The sequence below is a fragment of the Hemicordylus capensis genome, chromosome 4, assembly GCF_027244095.1.
Source record: "Hemicordylus capensis ecotype Gifberg chromosome 4, rHemCap1.1.pri, whole genome shotgun sequence".
Lineage (NCBI taxonomy): Eukaryota > Metazoa > Chordata > Lepidosauria > Squamata > Cordylidae > Hemicordylus > Hemicordylus capensis.
Genome location: NC_069660.1, coordinates 32,294,874 through 32,317,072, shown reverse-complemented (window position 1 = coordinate 32,317,072; position 22,199 = coordinate 32,294,874). Strand labels below are relative to the sequence as shown.

Here is a 22,199-nt window from a genome sequence, read left to right as displayed (position 1 = left end):
ATTCTGAACACAGGTGAATGGAACCTCAGCATGACCAAAGTTAGCACATGACAACATCCAAGAGTTGGTTAGGTCTAACTTAAACTTGTATGGTTTATATACCTCAGAACACCTGATCAATGTTATGCACGCTTTGCTAAAAATTAATAAAGTATTTTAAAACCGTCTTGTATTGGAAGACAGAATTTTGGTGGTGCTTTAATATTACACATTGTACCTCTTATTGAGATGGTTTTGTGGTAACTGGTCTTGTGGTAGCAAGCATGAATTGTTCCCTTTGCTAAGCAAGGACTACCCTGGTTTGCATTTGAATGGGGGAGTACACTGAGAGTAGAAGGCTAGTTAGGAGGCTGAGCTCTGTTCTTTTAACAGCAGAAGTTCCCTGGCCTGCCTGGGCTGGCAAGTTTGCAGAGCTGGCCCTCCCTCACTCTGATGTTGCAGGTGGCCGCTGAAGCCGGATGCCAAAGGGGGCATGCCTTTGGTGGCGGCCTTCGGGAGTGGGCCTGAGGGCTGGGGCCAACTTATTGTTTTGGATCATTGGAAAGAAGAATCCTGCCTACTTCATTGTTGCTTAATTTTTAGTTAGGCTTGATACAGGTATGTGTCTTGGGTTGAACAGAGATGGGGAGGTGGGGGATGACCACGAGGCAGCTATACCAGTGGTGGTGGGTAATCAATGAAGATATGGCTTTGGTAGGCCAGTGGGTCATTAAAGGGGAAGGGAATTTAGAAATGTAATGGCTATTGCCCCTTCTGACAGACCCACCACCTCTTTGACCTTGGAGAGCAATGCCAACCACCCACAGAACCTCACTTTATTACCCTGTAATGCCAGGTTGGTTCACGATAAATCTGAAGTAACGGATGACTTAATCATGGATGAAGGAGCTGATTTGGTATGTATCACAGAGACCTGGTCAGGAGAGGCTAGTGGTCTAGTCTGGTCCCAGATTCTCTCAGAGGGTTACTCCATGGTGGACCAGATGAGAGGATGTGGAAGGGGAGGTGGAATAGCGGTGGTCTATAAGAATACCATTGCCCTTACCAGGATCCCTGTCAGAGATTTGGCCTATATTGAATGCGTGTACCTAAGTCTAGGGACCAGGGTCAAATTGGGACTTCTGTTGGTATACCGATCACCCTGATCATCCGAGTTGAGTCACTAATTGAACTGATGGACCTGGCTGCTGAGTTGTCATTGGAGTGGCCCAGGTTGTTGTTGGTGGGGGTCTTCAATGTTCATTTTGGGGCTGGGTTGTCTGGAGCAGCTCAAGAGTTCATAGCAGCCATGATTATTGTGAGACTATCCCAACTGGTCTCTAGACCGACACATGATGGTCACACGCTTGATTTGGTCTTTTGCTCTGATCAGGGTGGTGTTCCATGGGTGGGGACCCCTGATCTCCCATTGGCATGGATGGATCACCATCTGGTTAAGGTAAAACTTACAGCCTCGACCCACCTCTGCAGGGGTGAAGGACCTATTAGGTTATCTGCCTGAGGAGGTTATTGGATCCAATAGGATTCCAAGAAGCCTTGGAAGGGTTTAGGGTTGGCTCTGCTAGTGATTCTGTTGATGCTCTGGTGCAAAATGCTCTGGTGCAAACATGGAATAATGAACTCCATGATAATGAGCAGTAATAATGAGCAGAAGACACAATCACTCCTAAGCATCCTCTCCGACCTGCTCTAAAGGCAGCCATGTGGTATATGCAGATGAGTTATGGGAACTGAAGCGGTGAGGTAGACGACTAGAGCGCAAGTGGAGGAAGATTCGGCACGAGTCTGATCGGGTACAACTCAGAGCACATTTGAAGATCTATGCCCTGGCAGTGCAGACGGCAAAGAAGCAGTTCTTTTCTGTTCTCATTGCTTCTGCAAACTCATGTCCAGCTGAGTTGTCTAGGGTTGTGAGGGGGCTAGTATATACCCCCTCCCACTTGCCTTAATGAGGCTATTATTAGACCACTTTTGAAGAAACCTGCATCGGATCCCTTGGAGTTAGCTAATTACAGACTTGTTTCTAATCTTCCATGGTTGGGCAAGGTGATTGAGCAGGTGATGGCTTCTCGGCTCCAGGATGAGAAGTTTTGGATGATGCAGATTATCTAGACCCATTTCAAACTGGCTTTTGTGTGGTCTATAGGGTTGAGACTGCCTTGGTTGGCCTGATGGATGATCTCCAACTGGTTATCGACAGAGGGAGTGTAACTCTGCTGATCCTCTTGGGTCTCTATGAGGCTTTTGATACCATCGACCATGTATCCTTCTGGACTGCCTGAGAAGTGTGGGATTGGGTGGCACTGTTGTATGGTGGTTCCACTTCTACCTCTCTGGTAGATTCCAGATGGTGTCGCTTGGAGACTGTCGCTCTGCAAAGCGAGAACTGAAGTATGGAGTTCCACAAGGCTCCATACTGTCTCCAATGCTCTTTAATATCTACATGAAACCACTGGGAGAGATCATCAGAAGGTTTGGTGTGGGGTGTTATCAATATGTTGACGACACCCAGATTTACTTCTCCATGTCGCCTTCATCAGGAAATGGCATATCTTCCCATAATGCCTGCCTGGAGGCGGTAATGGGCTGGATGAGGGATAACAAACTGAAGTTGAATCCAAATAAGATGGAAGAACCTACTGTGAGGGGTCAGGGCCTTGGAGATGGTTTAGATCTGACTGTTCTAGATTAGGTATGTAGCTTGCTCCGGGACCCAAAGCTCTCCCTGGTTTCTCAGGTTGAGGCAGCGGCCAGGAGTGCTTTTTATCAGCTTTGGCTGATATATCAGCTATGTTCATTTCTAGAGGTGAATGATCTTAAAACTGTGGTACATATGCTGGTTACCTCCAGACCTGACTACTGTAATGCACTCTACATGGGGCTGCCTTTGTACGTAGTCTGGAAACTACAATTGGTACAGAATGCGGCAGCCAGATTGGTCTCTGGGACAACACGAAGGGACCATATAACTCTGGTTTTGGAAGAACTGCACTGGCTGCCATTTTGTTTCTGGGTGAAATACGAAGTGCTGGTTCTTACCTATGAAGCCCTTAACGGCTTGGGACCAGGCTATTTAAGAGAGCACCTCCTTTGTCATGAACTCTTCCGCCTTTTACGATCTTCTAGGGAGGCTCGGTTACAGTTACCACCAGCTCATCTGGTGGCGACTCAGGACCGGGCTTTCTCTGTGGCTGCCCCAGGGCTTTGGAATATGCTCCCTGATGAAATAAGAGCATCTTCTCTGTTTATTTGTTTTCAGGAAGACCCTCAAGACTCTCCTGTTCTCGCAAGCTTTTAATTAGAATTTCAATAATTTGTTTTATATTGTTTTTTATTGTGTTTTATGTATGTTAACCTGTGATTTTAATGCTGGGATTTGTTCACCACCTAGAGATTTACATATCAGGCGGTACAAAAATATGATAAATAAATAATACATGTGTGAGCACTGTAAGATATTCCCCTCAGGGGATGGGGCTGCTCTAGGAAGAGCATCTACATGCTTGCAGAGGGTTCCAAGTTCCCTCCCTGGCATCTCCAAGATAGGGCTGGGAGAGACTCCTCCCTGCAAACTTGGAGAAGCTACTGCCAGTCTGTGTAGACAATACTGAGCTAGATGAACCAATGGTCTGACTCAGTATAAGGCAGCTTCCTGTATTTCTATAATGTTCATGTTTAATTTATTCAATATGTTTCAATAAATCACCACTTTCAGAATATAGTAGGATGAACCTGCTCTTTCTATAATGCTCACATGCAATTATGTCATCTCATTTTTTAGCAATATCTTTACCTTTAACATTCTAAAATACCAGATTTTGTCTTTGTACTGAGAAGCCTTGACCTCCTTTCAAATCCCTGGTGCCACACCAAGTGGTTTTGCATTATTGCCCTTCTGAGCTTTCCTGCAACTGCAGCAATTACAGATGTTAACTGAAACTCATTACTTGGGATTCAAAACAGAGAAATAGCTGAGACCTTCCTAGAAGGATGTTCTATTATTGGATGCAGTTTGCTTGTTTCATTCAAGTATGTTAGGCTGCAATCCTCACACACACTTACTAGAAAGCAAGTCCCAGTGAACATAGTCGGACTTCTTTCCGAGTAAACATGCATTTGATTGAACTGCACATCTGTTCTTTAGATAAAGAATCATGGAGAATCTATCAGTATAACTCTCCTAGATTTTAATATACTAAGCACCAAAGCATTCAATTGGTTTGACTTAATATTATTTATCAGAAAGATAATTATATCACTTGAACTCACACTGATATGAAAGGAGAAACTCTAGCTAATAACATTTAAACAGCAGAAAGGAACCCTCCCTTGCATATTTTGACTCATCAAGATTGGTCATTTCATGCCCATACTAGCAAAAAAGGTCAAGCCAACAAAAAAGGGCAGGTCTGATTTAAATACTCTCAGATCCCAAATTTCAAGTACATTTGCATGTGTTCAAGGCAGCATGCTTCATTATTTCTAGAAACAAGGATAGTTCTATCTCTTCCTCTTGGCCATTTATTTTTTCAGAATGGAGAATGCCGAGAGTCTTATTCTCCTCTTCAAGGTTTTTGGGTGGAATGAGATTGTGACAAATGCAGACCTGGATCATCTTGAAGTGAGAGCATCACTTCAACACAATAGACCCTCCCTTCACCAATTCCCTAATCTTATCTGACACAGGAGATAGGGACACTTTGCAACTCACCACCCAGTGGGGAGGAAATTGGAATACTCTTTGAACTACAGGACAGGTGTGATGCCCACAGTCACCTGGTCCCAGCTCACCCCCTCCCTCGTGGCTTTAAACTAGCTAGAAGGACGAAGGCCTGGCCCCTGTTAACCTCTTTCCATCTGCAAATTGATTTTCCATGGGAAAAGCTGTAGAGATTAACCATCTCTCGACCAAGGACCTGCATACTGATAGACTAAGGTAAAACTCAGTGCTAGTCAGTTAATTAATGCTTTTGTGTTTTCTTTTGAATTCCTGTGTACCTTTCTTTACTTACAGTTTCAACCTATCACCCCCAACCCAATTCCTTATTCTGTGTGCAATAATAAATTCCATATAGTTAAAAATGGCTGTAGTCTGATTTAACAGGTTCTGGAGGATTAATTGCAAAACTCTTCCCCACATGCCTCATAAGGTCATTCGCTACTGCTGAGTTGTTTTCAGAATCATATATTGTTGTCTAGAGCTGGGTTGTGTGGATTCCAGCTGTACAGTGCCTGTAAATCCCAAGCCAGACATTTCTAGGTTGTTGGAACTGTGTCTAAGCCAGGTCAGTGGCTTTAGATCAGTCTTCAACTGGTGGCAGCCTACCTTGAAGGAGCAGTGTGCTCTAGATTGCAACCAGAGCAATCTCTCTACTGAGGGTAGATTCCAGGGAAGTCTAGTGTAACCCCTCTTTCATCACGAAGGTATTTACTGACAAGTCCTCTGTCTGCTTCTGATGAGAAACTGCTCACCCTAGCCCCTTTCCCACTAGCTTGGCTTGAAGAGCAGGTCATGTGGCAATACATGACAGAATTGCAAGTGGAAATTTAGGAGCAGAAGAGGATTTAACACCCCTTTCCTGCCCCCTGCTTCTCTTCTGAAATCTTCTCCATTCCCACTTTGCACAATGGTGGCAAAGATAGGATTGGAATTCCCATATTTGCAGCATAAAATCTAGTTACAGCCATTGTCTTCCAAGATGTCGGAGCCAATTTCCATGATGACTTCAGGAGACTTTAGCATGGCATGCCAGTTGTGTGCCCACTACCTCCTAGTTATAACTGTAATAATTACATTTTATAAATGTAATAATTACATTCATTACATTTTATTAAATTATTATAAAATGCAATAAATAATAATAAATAGTTCAAGGTATAGTGTCAAAGGTCAGACACACTGGGCACATCAGAAAGCCGGACCAGTTGACCCCTATATCTCCAGTACCTGTACTTGCCCTCTTGCAATTGACTTGTTCACTGCTGCTCTGTGAGACTTGCTTGGCTGCTTTCTTCTGCTCGCTGTATGTGCCAGTGGATGTCCTTCCAAAGCACTCAAGGGTCTCTGGCAGAAAACCCACTGGCTGATGGGGAAGGTGGGAGGAGAGACCAGTGATGGACTCAGCAGCAGGGACAGCTCCTCTACTGTTTATGTTCCCCACTGTGCAGTGGCTCCTCATTCTTACCCGCTCCAAGGGTGCAAGGGGGAGGAGTTGCTGTCTGCCACCAATAAGTCCCCTTCCCCATTCATTAGTAAGCTTTTTTTTTGGGGGGGGGGGTAAACCGGGAACCAGCATTAAGTTAAAGCCAGAACACAATGAAATGAGTCCTCATAGCGAAAGAGTAGTGGTCATGTTCCAAGGGTGGGTGGACAGGGAGCTCACACTTGCTATCCCACGGCACACTCACCACCTGAGACTCACCTTGCCTCATGGGGGACCTGCCCCTGCATTTTGACCTTTACTTACAATCACAGACATTTAACATTTTGTGGTCCTTTGAGCCCACCATTTTCAACTGTTGTGGTCTACACTTGTATATTCATGCACACGTCTGCCTCCCAACTGAGGGTAACACTTCATACATCCAACAAAGTGGGTTCTCTCTGGTCTACAAAATTCATGCCACAATACATCCTTTGGTCTTTAAGGTGCCAGAAGATTATTTTTGTGTGTTTAAAAACAACATTTCAAAAAGGCCAAACCTCAAAAGTGCTGTAAATAATTTATTTGGGGACTGGGGCGGGGGGGAATCAGTTAAGAAATGTTCAATATATTTTGAGTAAGGCACTCAGGCAGTAAGAATGTTCTGTAGAGATAGCATATTTTTCATAAGATAAGTTCAAAATTGGATAAGATCAAAATTGCCCTTGATATAACAAAAAATCACTTTGCAATTGAAAAATGTCCGTTGCCTAAAGTTGCAGGTAATTTCCAGAAAAGTATAGGGCAAAAATCAGGAACTTTGCAAGGGTAAACGAAGAAACAACTTCAAATATTAAGTTCAATCAGGGCTATAAGAACCATCAGTGACAGTTGAGAAGTGTTCTCTGGAATATTACAGAATCCCTGGGCACTTACAAAATTTCAGAATCAGGTCTTGAAAGAGCAGTGCACATAGATAGTATTCACATGTTTAAAAAGAATGTGCAGGAGGCCCTTTTTATTCATGGGGGTTCCATTCCCACCTATTTAAGTGGATAATGAAACCGCAGATTAAGAGACCTTAACCCTATGGGGATTAGGGGGTTAGGTTCCTAAACACTGTGCTGAAAGTCACAAGAAAAAGTAAGTGAGAACAGAAATAAGTTTGGGGAGCGTAGCTTGCTCTCCAGCTACGCTCCCCAAACTTCCAAATCCTCAGATTTTTGTTCTTTTTTGAGGGTTTTTTTAAGGAGGGCAGAAAAGAGCCACAAAATGGTTCAGCACTACAAAATGGCAGCAGGAAATGACATCAGAAGTCATTTCCAGCCACTCAAGAACTGCAAATAGGCAAAAATAACCCAATTTTTGCTCCATGAATAAAGAAACTGGGTCCCTATGACTCAACTGCAGATACGCAAAACAGCAGGTGCCGGGACCACAGATAATGAGGGCCACCTGTAATACTATTGATTGTTATCAGCCAGTAGGTACTTCTACAAGAAAATTATATAGTCAGAGAGATTTCTTAAATGCCTTCTCAAGGATTGTACGGCTGCAATCAATCAGCATTCTCTCTCTCTTCCAATTAAGTGAGACACAGGCTACAATTACGTAGTGATGAACTCCAAAGTTACTTTGTCTTCAGAGGTTGCTCTTTTCTCTCTGACTTCAGTTCTCAAAAAAGTTTCTTATTGATAGAGCATCATTCATCTGCATGTGATTTACAAAGAAATGTATTTATTTAATTTATTATTCACATTTATATAGTGCCACCCCCTTGTAACACCTTCATCCTGAGGCCCCAGGGTGGTGATCAACAATTCAAAATAACAAAACTAATAAGACTAATAAAACAATGATAATATTCCATTAAAAACACACTCAAATCAATAAACACAGCTATAAGCAACTAAAAGGAAATCAGAGGTGATCTACTCATTGGCCAAAGGTCTCAATAAAAAGGGCTGTCTTCAGTGACCTCCAAAAGACTGGGAGTAAGGAAGCCAAGCGGATCTCATCCGAGAGTGAGTTCCACAGTCTGGGGACAATGATCAAAGCAACCCTGTTCTACATGTTTTATAAACAAGCTTCAGCAACTGTTGGCATGCAGAGCAGTGTCCAGCAAGAGGACCTTAAGGTGCCTAGGGCCCAAGTAGATTGGGGCTTCAAAGATAATAAGAAGCACCATGAATTGTACAACCAGTTGGAAGTCCACTGTGGCAAGAGCAGGAGCAACTGCAGGGGGTGAGCAAGCTTTTGTAATCAACAACATCTAGCCTTTCCCCCCTTTAAACTAACTAACAGGAGGAGGGAAGACTTTGAAGGGCTGGTTTCTCTTTAAGGGATAAGTCCTAGTCTGTGTGTGTGTTATTTGCCAGGGCTAGCATTTGTCAGGGCTAGCACATTCCTCTGTTTCAGTTTTGTCCCTGCCTGGAGGGGGTGGAGTCAGCTAGGGTTGGGGGAGACCCCACATTCCTTTGACCCACATCCTGTGTCTCAGTTGGAAGCCTACTCTCTACATAAGAGGTGTAGGCTGGAGAGCATAGTGAACAGAGTGGCAGCAGATGGCCAACCGGAGAAAGAATACGGAAAGCAGGCGGTGGGGAGAGTAAGCAGTGGCCGGGAGGGGAGTGTCCCGGGTGCCCAGAAAGCCCAGCTGCCACTCAAACAAAACTGGCCGAGCAGGCGGTGGAGAGGGTGGCAAAGGCTCCCTCCTAGCCTTCTCTATAACTTTATCGAAGATAGGTTTCTGCTCCAGTAGCAGCTTTTCATGCAGTCTGGAGCACTTTGTTTCATAGCAATCTGATCGCTGATCATTTCACCAGAAAAGTTGGCAAATTCACAGGTTACACTTAAGGCATGCAATGCTGTGACATATTATACATGTGGTTGATATGCTCCTGCTAGCGATTCTACAAAGCCTCTGGGAAGAAATGGCGTGGGGGGTTAGAGAGGGAAAAGACAGAGTTGGTCATACTCTCAGGCAGTAAGAATGTTTTCAACATGACCAATACAGTTTCATCTCTGAAGCTACAGAACACCTGGATGAGGATGACAATACCCCCATCCCCAGGAATTCCATATATGCTGCTGAGAGGAAGGATGGACTAATAATAATGTCTTTGAATTCTTTGCTTTTCCTGTTCTCTGCCCTTTATAACTTTGCCCCGACAGAAGAGGGTCATATCTGTCATCTGATCCATGAGAGTCAAGTGGCAAAAAGATCTATTGGAACTTCTTGGAGAGCGGAAAATATATGATTGTGGTTGTAAATTTTCCCCAACAACGCGCCCCCCCCCAAACCATAATAGTGGCATGCAGCTGCAATTTTGAGCAAAGGACTGGCTCAGAGGAGCAGGGTGAAGATGAGGAAAATCTGCCTAATTTCTGATCTTCTACTGTCTTCCCACTCAAAGATGACTCCCCCAGCTGCTTTTCTGTACAAAGGGAAAAAACAAACCAGTACCCATCTAGTTTCTCCTGCAGATGGGAAAGCAGCTGGGGATGAGATGTTGAATGGCAAAACAGCTGGAGGGCAAAGAATTGTAAAGGCTCTCTGTGCCCTGGCCCACAGTCCTTAACTTAAGATTGAAGTCTCCTGGTGGCTGACCTGGGGTTTTTAAGATTCAGGAAAAACACAAGTGCAAGTCATCTCACAACTTACCTAAGCCTGAGAGTAGACAATACTAGGAGATATACACAAATAGTGTTGGTAAAACAGCTTCTTGTATCTCTATGCATCTATAAACAAACTACAGGGTTGCATATCTCAGTGGCAATAAACCAGATCACCAGGTAATTTGTGCCTTTAGAGAGCTATAGTTTAATGATGCATAGACATAAGAGCAATTTTGGCCTTTAGATCCACTTCCCACCCGCCGTGAGACATTTCTTGTCTAGACAGAGCAACAGGTGAAGAAAAGCAGCTTGATGTATGTTGGGGAGGGTCAATATTTTGAAATCAGCCCTGACTCTAATCATCTTGATTGCTGCAGGTTCTCTTGATGTCTCCATGGCTCAATTTTCTCCCATGCTGAAGTGCTCAAACTAATTATGTTGAAATGCCCCAAACAATTCTTCCATGCCTTGACAACAAACATGTAGATGACAGTCTTTTCATCATTTCCTTCTTGCCGGCAGTAAGACTGCTGGAGTAATGGCCAGCTATTTTTATTTGCTTTTTACAGACACTGCAGAACCATTTTTATTATCTTTATAAAAGAAAAAGGAAGGGAATGGGCAAAGGGTATCTGTATTGTTGGAAGGAAGGATGCTTGCCCTGTAATAATCAGGGGAAGTAGGGCTAAAGGAACAATTTATAAAGAGTCACTTGAATGGTTAGTTTCACTATGTTTAGGGAGGGGGAAAAAATCCTTGTCCCATCTGAAGAGCTCAAAGAATCAGGAAAGATAGTTATGTGGGTGAAACTAGACATTAGGGCCATAGCTCAGAGGTAGAGCACATGGTCTACATACCAGAAGAAGCACATTTGCTATCTGGCACCTCCAGACAAAGGATCTCATGTAGCAGGTGATGTGGAAGATCTTTGCCTGAAACCATAGAGCAGGGGCTCCCAACATTTTTTTAAACAAGTATACCCCTTCTGTCTCAAATCTTTAGATCAGGAACTAAAAATTTTGTGTGTGTCTTATATCTGCTTATGCATACACACACGTGCACACACACTTAAATGTGACAGTTATGAGTACATACAAAAAATAGCTTTGCGATATCTAGTTGTCTCCCCACCACCACAGCCCCTTACATATAGTGCAGGGGTGCACAACTCAAATGCCATGGAGCACCCAAAACCAACCGTAACTTGGCATGCGGAGACCAAGGTCAATTTTAAAATTAAAATTAATGATAAGATAATTAAATAAAAAATGAATTTGCCGCAGCGCTATATGCTGGGCTCTCTTAGCCCTTGTCTCTCCCGCCGCTGCCTCTCACCAATGCTGCTCTACATCCAGCCGACTCCTGGGCAGTGGGAAGGAGGAAGCTGACACCCAGGGCTTTCCTTCTCCACACTGCCGAAGAGCTGCTTGGATATGGAGCAGCATGGCAACTCTACAGTGGTGGAAGGGAGGAAAGGCTGAACGGCAGCTTCTTCCTTCCGCCCAGCCTGCTTTAATGGAAGTGGCTTCAACAGGGGGCGTTTGAAGTGCTCCCAGGGGGTACTGCTTAAAAGACAGCCCCATTGCTACACCACTGGGGCTGCTGCAGAATGACTTTAAACTGGCTCTGGATACAACACTCCTTTCCACTGGGGAAAAAAAAGAGCGCTATACTGTAGCCCAGAAGTGCTTTAAGGTCCTTCCCCAGCAACCCTGTTGCTACACAATCAGGGCTACTTTTAAATTTCATAGGGCTGCTACCATCAACAGGAGATGGTGCAGAATATAGCTCAGAAATATCTGGACTTTTCAAAAAGCAACAGAATATGGAGGGTCACTTAGCCAAATTTGAGAAGGCAATGAAGAAGAGAAGAAAATCTGCTTCAGGGAAACTTTGCCTTCCTTCTACAAACACATGTGATGTGGCTGCAGAAAAAGCAGCAGGAAACAGAGGCAGCAGCCATATCATCCTGCCCACCCAAAGCACGACTGAAAACAAAGTGAAGGGTATAATCAGGAGGAGTTTTTAAGCTCTGTGAAGCCTCAGACTCACGAAGCAGTTAACACATCCATATATTTGAGCAGTAGATGGTTCCTCACCTGCCCAAGCTGTTCGCAGGCTGTCTGATACTCTGCTCTTTGGCAGAGATCTTTTACACGTTGGTATTTGGGTAGGAAATTTTCTTCCTGGGCATCCATTTTCTCATTCTCTCTCTTGTGCAGCAGTTTACTGAGAGGGGAAGAAAACACACACTTCTGTTAAGGCTCTAGTTCAGTGTTCCCTCTAACAGGGATTCCCAGATGTTGTTGACTACAACTCCCAGGATCTCCAGCTGCAATGCCTTTTGCTTGGGGATTATGGGAGTTGTAGTCAACAACAGCTGGGAATCCCTGTTAGAGGGAACATTGCTCTAGTTATGTCTGCTTTTCACGTCACAGGTATTCATATTCTCCATGTGCAGTTTCTACCACATTCCATAATATGTTACCATTTGATTTCACTTCCTGGATTCCTCACATAAAATCAGACACCTTATTAAAGAGGTGGAAGAATGGACCCATGACAAAACGTTGCCGTATATTCCAGCTGTGCAAGTGTTACCTGAGCCTATGGCTGAGCAGGGTGAGAAAACAAATGTTAGCAGCAGACAAGAATGCCTGCTCTAACCTGGGTCTTACTTCATGTGCAACTCCCCCAACCCGTTTTCTGGGTGTTCTTGTTGTGGTGGGGGGCACTGCTGCTGAGTATCAGCTTCTTTTCAACCCCCTTCCCTCTCAGGAAGACAAAGCTATGAAATGGCTAGTGAGAAAAAGAGTTTCACACACCTTTCCCCCGCAGAAGGGCTTGTGACTGTCTTGAGAGAGTGTTCTTCAAGCTGATAAATTTTCTACTTTCTGTCCCACTGCTTGCCACAGAGTCCCATTATCTACACCCACCTGCTTGCCTGTTAAGTGATCTGATCTCATGAATGCTCTGTCCCATTACTAATATGGGGGCAGTTGTGGATTTATTTTTTTTACCCTTCGCCCCCCGCCTTCAGATTTTTTGAACCCCTATCTGCAAGTTTGCCCAAATCTGCCAGTATCTCCCACTTGCCCATAGGTGTGCGGGTTATCGCCCATAAGGATTCCAAGTTTCAGCTGTTTCAGAAATAGTATACAGATACATGTTTTGTGAAATTGGTGAACTATTCTGAACTAGGCCACTGTCTTATGCCGCCTCTATTCCTAGTGGAGACTATAATAATAATTTTCAAAATCTGAGAGCTGAATTTATATCTGCACACTCACTCATTTCATCTAGAAAAAATGTTAATGTTGTCTGCTAGTAAAATCCCAGCTACATCACAAGTATCAAGTCCCATTTCCCTGGCTCCATAGCCTCTCCACCCATGTGTTTTTCACCATAATGCATAAAACCCTGTGGGTGTTCTAGCTTCATGCAATCAGCACTGGTTTTAAAAGTGGAACACAGAACATAGGTAAGTACCAGGAGGGAAAGTCACATGTGTAGAGGAAACCTGCAAGAATTATTTTAGACCAATGTGGAACTAAGAAGTGAAATGAAATAGGACCAAGAACATTATTGCAGACACAGCTAGTAACAGTTTGGTTATTTCATGAATTAGACAACGTCAGTGCCAGGGCTGTGCATAGTTTGGACTTAAAATTCTGCACCTAGACAGTTCAAATATGAATGTTGCAGCCTGCACAAAGTAGGCAAACTGTCTTACTTTGCATAATTTTGTACAGGGATACACATACAAACACACACTTGATTTTGCATTCAGTTGTCATTCAAAATTTGCTTCAGTTGTAGTGAGTGACACACAGGGACACCTCAATGGTGTAGTTGGTAATGATTTCATTCACCCCAATTCAAGATGGTGGATGCATGAATGATTGAGGCATATGGGCTAATTTGTGAACCACTTAAACGATTTGAACCAAATTTGTAGGGACAGATTGGAATGGCTCAAGGGTGTAGTTTGTGATTATGTCATCCATCCTGATTCAAGATGGTGGACACGTGAATGGTTGAGGCACAAGTGAGCTAATTTGCAGACTGCCTAACTGCTTTGAACCAAATTTGGTACAGTTGTAGTGAGTGACACATAGGGACACCTCAACAGCGTAGTTTGTGATGATGTCATCCACCCCAATTCAAGACTGCGGACATGTCAACGTTTAAAGCTGATGTGTGCTAACTTGTGAGGATGGTAATAATCAAAATATTGTAGTGAAAGGAAAAGTAGGCAGATTAGTTCTTACCAGAACTTGTTGACTAATAAAAGTATTTTCACAAATATCACTAACATACATCAGTTCATGCTATTTCTGAGAAAACTGCATAATTTCACATGTGCAGCTTGCTATGGCTACATTTGTTTGGCTGCAATGATTCAATGTCTTCTTCCTTGAGGAGGACAGGACTAATGCCATATAACACTTACCCTCTTTCCACCAAGAATGAATCCCTCCAGACCTTCATCTTCTTTTTCACATGGAACCTGGAACATGAAAGTCGAACTAAGCCCCTAAGCCATGATTCAGCAGAAACAAGTTTTGGCTCTTCTCTTAACATGCATGTGACTAGAAAGCACCTGATAGGTAAGCCTCATCAGCTTCAGTTAAAAGTTGATATGGGAACCATCTGTTTTCATTAGGGCAAATTCTACATGGGATACACAATGCAGTTAGAAATGTCATTGTCACAAAAGCTTGGTGCAGGCATAATGATCATCTATGGTTAGAGCCAGCTGTGGTTTTTTGCTTTAACCCTGGTTTAGATCCTTCATATACAGTACACTATGGTTTGTTTGCTCAACCAAGTACTGCCCTTGGATGTGATGTACAGGAAAGTGAGAGCTACTGTCAGTTTGCAAACAGAAAGGCAGGACAAATAGACTTGGCCATGGTTAGCTTGATGCCAATTAATGATTAAAAGAAACCACAGTTTGTAAATAAATTCTTAACCATGCTCTAAAAATGCAGATGTAATGCCTGACCATAGTTAAGGGGGAAAGTCTGCATTGGCTCTAATGCAGTTAAGTTCTTTGTAGAAAGTCAGGGCTGAGAAGTGAACCTAGATCCCTAGAATGTTAGTTATCAGTGTTTTGTGTGAAAAACCAATGTAAACCTTTTTCCTGCCCTAAGCAAGATGGACTCATTGCAATCCTTCTGTGCATCCTAGCTCTTCTTAAGTCCTTGACATGCCCACCAATCCAGTAAGATGTACAGGAAACAGCCAGCAGAAGGAAAATTGGTTAGCATGCCCTGACTTCAGAGAAGATAGCTGAAGTTCAGAAATGACAAAAGGGGAAAAAAAAACCCTGAAACTGGCCAGTCTTTCTCATAAAATGATAATCAAATTTAATTGCAGTAGCAAAGATTATTTAACAACAAGTATTCCCAAAGCTTAAAATCCAGTAGACCCAAAAGAAGTGCTGCCAAGCATTCTACATGCCCAAACCAGTTCCCCTACCCTCCCTGTTGCTCCAGCCTGTTGCCTCAGGGTGATGGGACACTGAAAGGTGTACAAAAGAGGGGAAATTGCTCTTCTTACTCAGATATGCCAGTCCCCCTCCCATCTCCAATTATTTGCATGAAACCCAGAATTAGGTTTATAATAAAGAATACAAGAGAGAAATCCATGAAAACAGTTTTCTTCCCCAAACTACATACGCAAAGTGAAATATTGCATAATTGGGTATTAAAAACATACTCTCATTAATTATCAGAATATTTAAACAATACCAAAGAAATACTATTCCAAATGGATTGAATGATAAACATTCCAGCAAGACATTCAGTTTACTTCCTTTTGCTTAAAGCATTTTGTGAAATGCAGGAAATGTGGGGTTATGTACAATGCATTTTCATCCTTACCTATTGACTGGTCTTTCGGAATCTAACAATTTTAGAATGGACTTCCCATCCATATCAGCTGGAATATCCAGGCCTGCAATATCTAGAATTGTAGGAGCAAGATCGATGTTCAATACAATGTGAGGATTCCTGAAAAGAAATATATACATATAACCTTTATAAAATTTTGGGAACATTAGCCCCAAAGCAGTCAGAGAATCTGAAAAGCACCCAGGGCAAGGCACGATTATTTTTGAAGCTGAATATGCAAAACAATTTACAAAGTAAAGTTAACCACCAAGATCAAGAGTGTAAGGAAATTTCTGGATATGGAAAAAACAAACATGTGACAAAAGCCTTCTCTGCTGCTCTCTTAATCTTTGGGAATGGTGTTTGTCTTGTCAACAATAATCATAATTTTTAAAGGTAAAAGTAAAGTTGTGCCATCGAGTCGGTGTCGACTCCTGGCGACTACGTGGTTCTCTTTGGTAGAATACAGGAGGAGTTTACCATTGCCTCCTCCCGCACAGTGTGAGATGATGCCTTCCCGGCACCTTCCTATATTGCTGCTGCCCGATATATATAGGTGTTTCCCATAGTCTGGGAAACATACCAGAGGGAATTTGAACCAGCAACCTCTTGCTCACTAGGCAAGTCATTTCCTCGTTGTGCCATTAGGGGGCTTCCAACTTTTACTGCCCAGGAAATCTTGCAGCAATCACATGCTCCAGCTGCCTCAGAACACAGGGCTGAAATTAATGTTGGTGCTCAGAACAATGAAGCTGTGTGAGTAAAGAAAAAATGGGTCATCCCACTTTCCAACATAAATAGATCTGGAAGACAGTACAAAATGATAGCAGGGCGACAAAAACAGATACCAGGCAGGTAAAAGAAAAACAAAGAAACTAATAAGGAAAGGTGTAGCAGGTGATTTAGGTATCATTTTACAAAGATGTTCACTTCCCAATATCTAGGAAATGGGAACATTATTGTATTATATAATTTTGAAATGGCCTGTCTGTCTGAAATGGCCAAGGAAGATATGAGATGAGAGGTTCTATTTTACTTTCTCCAAAAGCAGCTACAAGAGTTGTGTGGGGTGGGGGGTGGGGGCGGGGGATTCAGACCAGGGCTGCAGCATGGGGGAAGGAGGTCTAATGCTCAATTTCTTAGCTGCTCTTAGCTCATTTTCTTAGCCACTATACTTCACCAGCTCTAACTAAGAGATTTAGTGAAACAATACAAATAAAAGAGAAAGTTCAGAAACTAAGCCCTTGACAGGGGGGTCTTTGACAAGTATATTTGCCATAATTTACAGGGAGAAAATGAAATTCAAAGATAGTGCCTTATGGATAGTTTTCTGCTTTGCACACATTTCCAGTTTAGAAGCACAGAAAAGCTGTAGCATCCTAATTTGCAACAATGAATGAGACCATTTGAAAATTACTGGATTTGAAGACAAACAAACAATGAGATGAACTGAGGAGGATACATTTGTTCATTTGCTTGACAAGTGCAGCTTAATTTTAATTACTAATTAATGTGGTATAGCATATCTGGATAAAAGTAATGAACCTATGCTAATGAGGTCTCACTACAGCAATTGCTATTAAATAAGGGCTTATAAGTGGGGCCAGTCAGCAATTAGTTTATGTGACAAATAGAAGGTGCAGCTGGCATTAGTAAAGCAGATATTGTAGTGGGCGTTTCCCCTCTTCCCTCTATCATGGAAATAGGGACTCCACATTCACATCAATTTCATATCGAGTACATCACCTCATTGAGTGCATGCAAGTGTGATGTAGCCAGTTTATCTGAACTCTAACATATTGGATCTTCATAACAGAAATGGGTTTCAGCGCTTGAAAGATGCTGAAACAAAAGGCTCCCATACACCACTTGCTTGCTATCTATCTACCTACCTACCTATCTAATTCTCCTAAACCTACCCTTCACTAATCCCATGTGTGGCAGCTCTCACGAGAATTCGTAAGTGAGCTGCCAATTAGCGGCCAGGCCGGCAGGCCAAGGAAAAGCGGCCACTGAGGGAGAACTAGGGGCGTAGATGCTCTGCACCTGGTCAGCTTGTTTAAAATATTACCTCACCAGTGATTCAAAAAGGACGTTCTGAAAAAACTGACTAGGCTAAGGGTGTGTCCAGATGCCAGCTTCCAGTGGTTTTCCTTGAGGGTTTATAGAGTAAGCCTAGACATGTAACCTGCACAGCTCACAGGTCCTGCAATTACTGTCCTTGCAATGTGGACAGGGAAACATGGAGTGTGCAAGCTGCTGGGGGCTAGCAGAGAACTGGTAGCAAGCATGAATTGTCCCCGTTGCTAAGCAGGGCCCACCCTGGTTTGCATTTGAATGGGAGACTACATCCGTGGACACTGTAAGACATTTCCTTTAGGGGATGGAGCTGCTCTGGGAAGAGCACTTGCATGCTTGCATGTAGAAGGCCCCAGGTTCCCTCCCTGGCATCTCCAAGATAGGGCTGAGAGAGACTCCTGCCTGCAACCTTGGAGAAGCTACTACCAACAGTATTGAGCTAGATAGACCAATGGTCTGACTCAGTACAAGGCGGCTTCCTATGTGACTGGGTGTACATGTGGTTTATTCAGATTCACTGTGGCTGGGGATGATGGGAGTTGTAGTTCAGCAACAGCTGGAGAGCCAGGGTTGCCTATCCCTGCTTTAGCATATTCTAAGTCAGTGGTTTTCATGGGTTCCTTCATGAGAAGATGATAATGACATTCCTAAAAGACAGCCTGTCTACCACTACACACCTTCCCCCTTCCACATGCAGACAACAGAAAGTATATAACGGATTGCTTGAGACCCATTAATCCTGTTGTCTCAATAAGGTGTGGACCCATTAAGCAACCATGTCAAGCTTCCCAAACCTCTCCCTGCAACTCACCGAATCTCTTCAGCTTCCACTTCCTTTGCTCCCCCTCTCAGTGTCTGTTGCTGTCTCAGCCCCCAGTATAGTCCCTTATGTCACTGCTCTGATCAAGCATCTTAACAATGCATGGCAGTCAGGACTGGGGTCCCAGTGACCCACCTGGAACTTCTGGCATACAGGAGAGTTGGCATCTCTGTCACTATTTCTCCTGGGGGGCTCCGGGGGGGAGGCAAGGGGCCGGGCCCTTGGAAAGGCAACTGGCCTCCACCTGGCCATTTCTGCTCCAGCTATCTAAGATGTGGAACACAGCTTGCCCACCAAGAAATGCACCTTGACCTCTTCTGTGCCCCCCTTCCATTCCCCCCACCGGTTTTGCCACTGGTCAGGGGTCCATCCAGCCCAAAGCCCAGCAAAGGTCCACTCAACGCTAGCTCCTCTCCAACCTTCCTCCGCTTCTTCCTCTTGGGGAGAAATAGAGAAACCCAAGAGAGGCTCACCCGCTGCTGCCGTTGAGCAGGGCTGGCCTGGGTTGCGGCAGCCACCTTTGGAGGAGCAGCGCTGTCCCCCCCCCTGCACCAGCCAGGCCCTCTTTTCGGCATTGGCAGCAGTGGGGTGGGGGGTGGGCTGAGCTTGGAGGGCACAGTAGGGGCCAAGTGCATTTCTGGGTGGGTGAGCTGTGTCCCACACGTTAGATTTCTGAAACAGAACTGGAGGTGCAGTGGTGAGGGGCAAGCCACTTTTCAGGGGGAGCACTTAGGAACATAGGAAGCTGTCATATACTGAGTCAGACCATTGGTCTATCTAGCTCAGTATTGTCTTCACAGACTGGCAGCGGCTTCTCCAAGGTTGCAGGTAGGAATCTCTCTCAGCCCTATCTTGATATCCTATCAAGCACTTCACAGTACTTGTTGCAACCCGATCACCCTATCGCTTTCTTTACGGAGAAAAAAGTCCCTTTCCATTTATGGGAAACAAGGTGGCGCTTATACCATCAAGTACTACCACTTAAGGTGGCTAAGCCATGGCTCCCAGAGGACCAGCAAGAGTGCCCTAAAATCACCTGCAAACAGAAAGCTAGTGAGCTAGGCAAAACATTCAGGGAAACCCACTCACATTTCTTAAAAGAGTGTGTGGTAGCCAAAAGAGTGTGGCAGGGAGTAAGCAAGCTGTTAGAGTGGCCTGATTTGGAAAAACAGACTTGGGAAGAACTAACATCGGGTTTGAGCGATAGAACCTCCTTTCGAGGTCCCAGAAAGAAACCTTCAAGGAAACGGGACGGAACAGGTGCCCTCATACTAGGGAATTGGAACGTTCCCCTTCTCGTAATCAGGTTAGTAAACCTGTATGTCATTTATGCAATGCTCCTGCATAGGAATAGGGAGGGAAGACGCGACCAAGAGGTTCACGCAGATGAGACAGTAAATCTCTTCTGGAAAAGTTTGTATGGTTATGTGCAAAAAGACAAGAGTATCTCTTCTAAACAGCAATGGGACAAATTGTGGAAATGGACGTTGGACGTAACCCCCCCCCCCCCCGATTACCTGATGTGCCTTGAAATCCCCCACCCCCGAGTTACAGTACTACCTGCATATACTTCATAACCTTGTGGGTTTCCAAATCCTTGTGTGTAAATCTTTGTAGATATATCATGTACAAACAACCACTTTGTATATAATTGTGCTTTGGCAACGTACTGTATGCTTTGGTAGTTCGTTGGTTCAATAAAAAAATCTTGTCCTATAAAAATAAATAAATCTTGTCCTATCTTGGAGAAGCCAGGGAGGGAACTTGGAACCTTCTGCTCTTCCCAGAGCGGCTCCATCCCCTGAGGTGAATATCTTACAGTGCTCACACTTCTAGTCTCCCTTTCATATGCAACCAGGGCAGACTCTGCTTAGCTAAGGGGACAAGTCATGCTTGCTACCACAAGACCAGCTCTCATCTCTACTTGCCCACCCATGATCGCCCTCTGGAGTCACCCCTGAGAGTAGGTGGTGGCAGGCCCATAGCCAGCTGGTGGCATGGTGTGTACCTGCCACACCAAAAAATCCTCTTTCCTCCACAGCCTCACTGACTGTTTTCACTGAACATTTTATAACCTGCCTCCCCTGACTTCTGCAATCTACCCCCCCCCACACACACACACAATTTTGAGGCTGGCTACAGGCCTGGGTGGTGGCTTTCTGGGGCAGCAGGTCAGCATGAGCTGACAGTGACCTACACAAGCACTGTGAACACTGTAAAATACCTAGGGAGCAGCATCATTGTGATTGCCCTATGTCCCTCAAAAATATAGATTCTCATTATCCGCAGGGAGTCTGCTGATAAATGTCGTAGGCAGAGCCAATTTGTGACACTCTCTCTCTCTCTCTCTCCTAGGTTGGGTAAGGGGAAGCCATCCCCGCATGAGCGAAAACCATGCCCTTGATTTCCTTGTGCCATTTCAAATAATTCAGGGGAGTGCTGCATAGGACGCTAGCTATGCCAGAAGGAGCATAAGGGCCAGAATTCATGCACAGCTTTTGAAATGGCAGGGATCCCTGGAATTGTATTGTGTCTCCAGGAGTTTCCTATTTTGTTCATATAGTGATGCTGTATGATAGTGCGGGGAACCTACTCATTTTGGGAAGACTAGGCTAGTTGGGAATGTAGTCTTCAAAGCAAACAAACACCCAACAAAACAGCCCTGAAAAACAGTGCTAACAGAATTCTGGCTATCTTCCCTATACTCTGAGAAGATAAGTAGAGAATCATTAGGATTTGCTGTTGCAAATCACTTCTGATAATCTCTGTTCACCATCACATTATCCTACAGGTCACCCCTATTTGGGCATTTTGTATGTTTAGTTACATTAGACATACTATTTTAAGCACAGATGTAAATTTTTGCTTTAAAAGAACTACTACTGCAATACATTTAAATAGAAAATTCAATGAATATTCAATTTAGATATATATTTTAAAGGGATCTTTGCTGTTTTGCTACATTCATAATGCCATTCACATGTTATTTTCTCTTATTAAGAGGAGCAAAAAGTGCTAAGGGTGGAAAAGTGCAAGTTTTAATTATGCTAATTTATGCATTGTGGTACACATTAAAGTCTGTGTACTGTGGCACTATGTCCAAAATAATTGCTTCAGTGCAAATATTTGACATTAAAATGGTTACTTAGAAAGTATATTTACATAATTTCTTAGCTGATCAAAGCTACTACTATAATTAACAGTCACACTTTGTATTCTTGCATATGGCTGACAAACCGCTTGCAACTTTAATCTCAAAGGGAAAACCAAGGAGACCCTTTGAGTGTGTATATATGAGACCTACCCCGTGTTTCCCCGAAAATAAGACAGTGTCTTATACTAATTTTAGCCCCAAAAAATGCACTAGGGCAATTAGCGGTACATCAGAAATTACTGCTAGGTCTTACTTTCGGGGTAGGTCTTACTTTCGGGGAAACAGGGTACATGTGTGTGTATAAATAGAACATATAGAAAATACTGCATGCATGTCTCCTAACAGTGATTCCATTGTATTAAATTTTAATTAACTTAATTAAAAATCACTGCCTGAAATCCTGGAAAACTGTGCCAGTCAGTGTAGACAACACTGAGGTAAATGGATCAATGGTTTGACATGGTACATGGCAGCTTAATACATTGGCC

General features: G+C 43.7%; 1 protein-coding gene across 12 annotated transcripts in view; it reads right to left on the bottom strand.

Moving 5' to 3' along the window:
* SULF2 (sulfatase 2) overlaps nt 1–22,199 on the bottom strand; it is a 450,340-nt gene that overhangs the window by 45,190 nt on the left and 382,951 nt on the right. For 11 of the 12 annotated variants that reach the window (XM_053248097.1, XM_053248102.1, XM_053248096.1 and 8 more), the window contains 3 exons: nt 15,650–15,778; nt 14,215–14,271; nt 11,861–11,990 (listed from right to left, as the gene is read on the bottom strand). In XM_053248097.1, coding sequence (XP_053104072.1) covers nt 11,861–11,990; nt 14,215–14,271; nt 15,650–15,778 — 316 coding nt within the window. Of the gene's footprint in view, nt 1–11,860; nt 11,991–14,210; nt 14,272–15,649; nt 15,779–22,199 lie in introns of those variants that run through there. The other variant, XM_053248106.1, reaches the window with a different exon arrangement.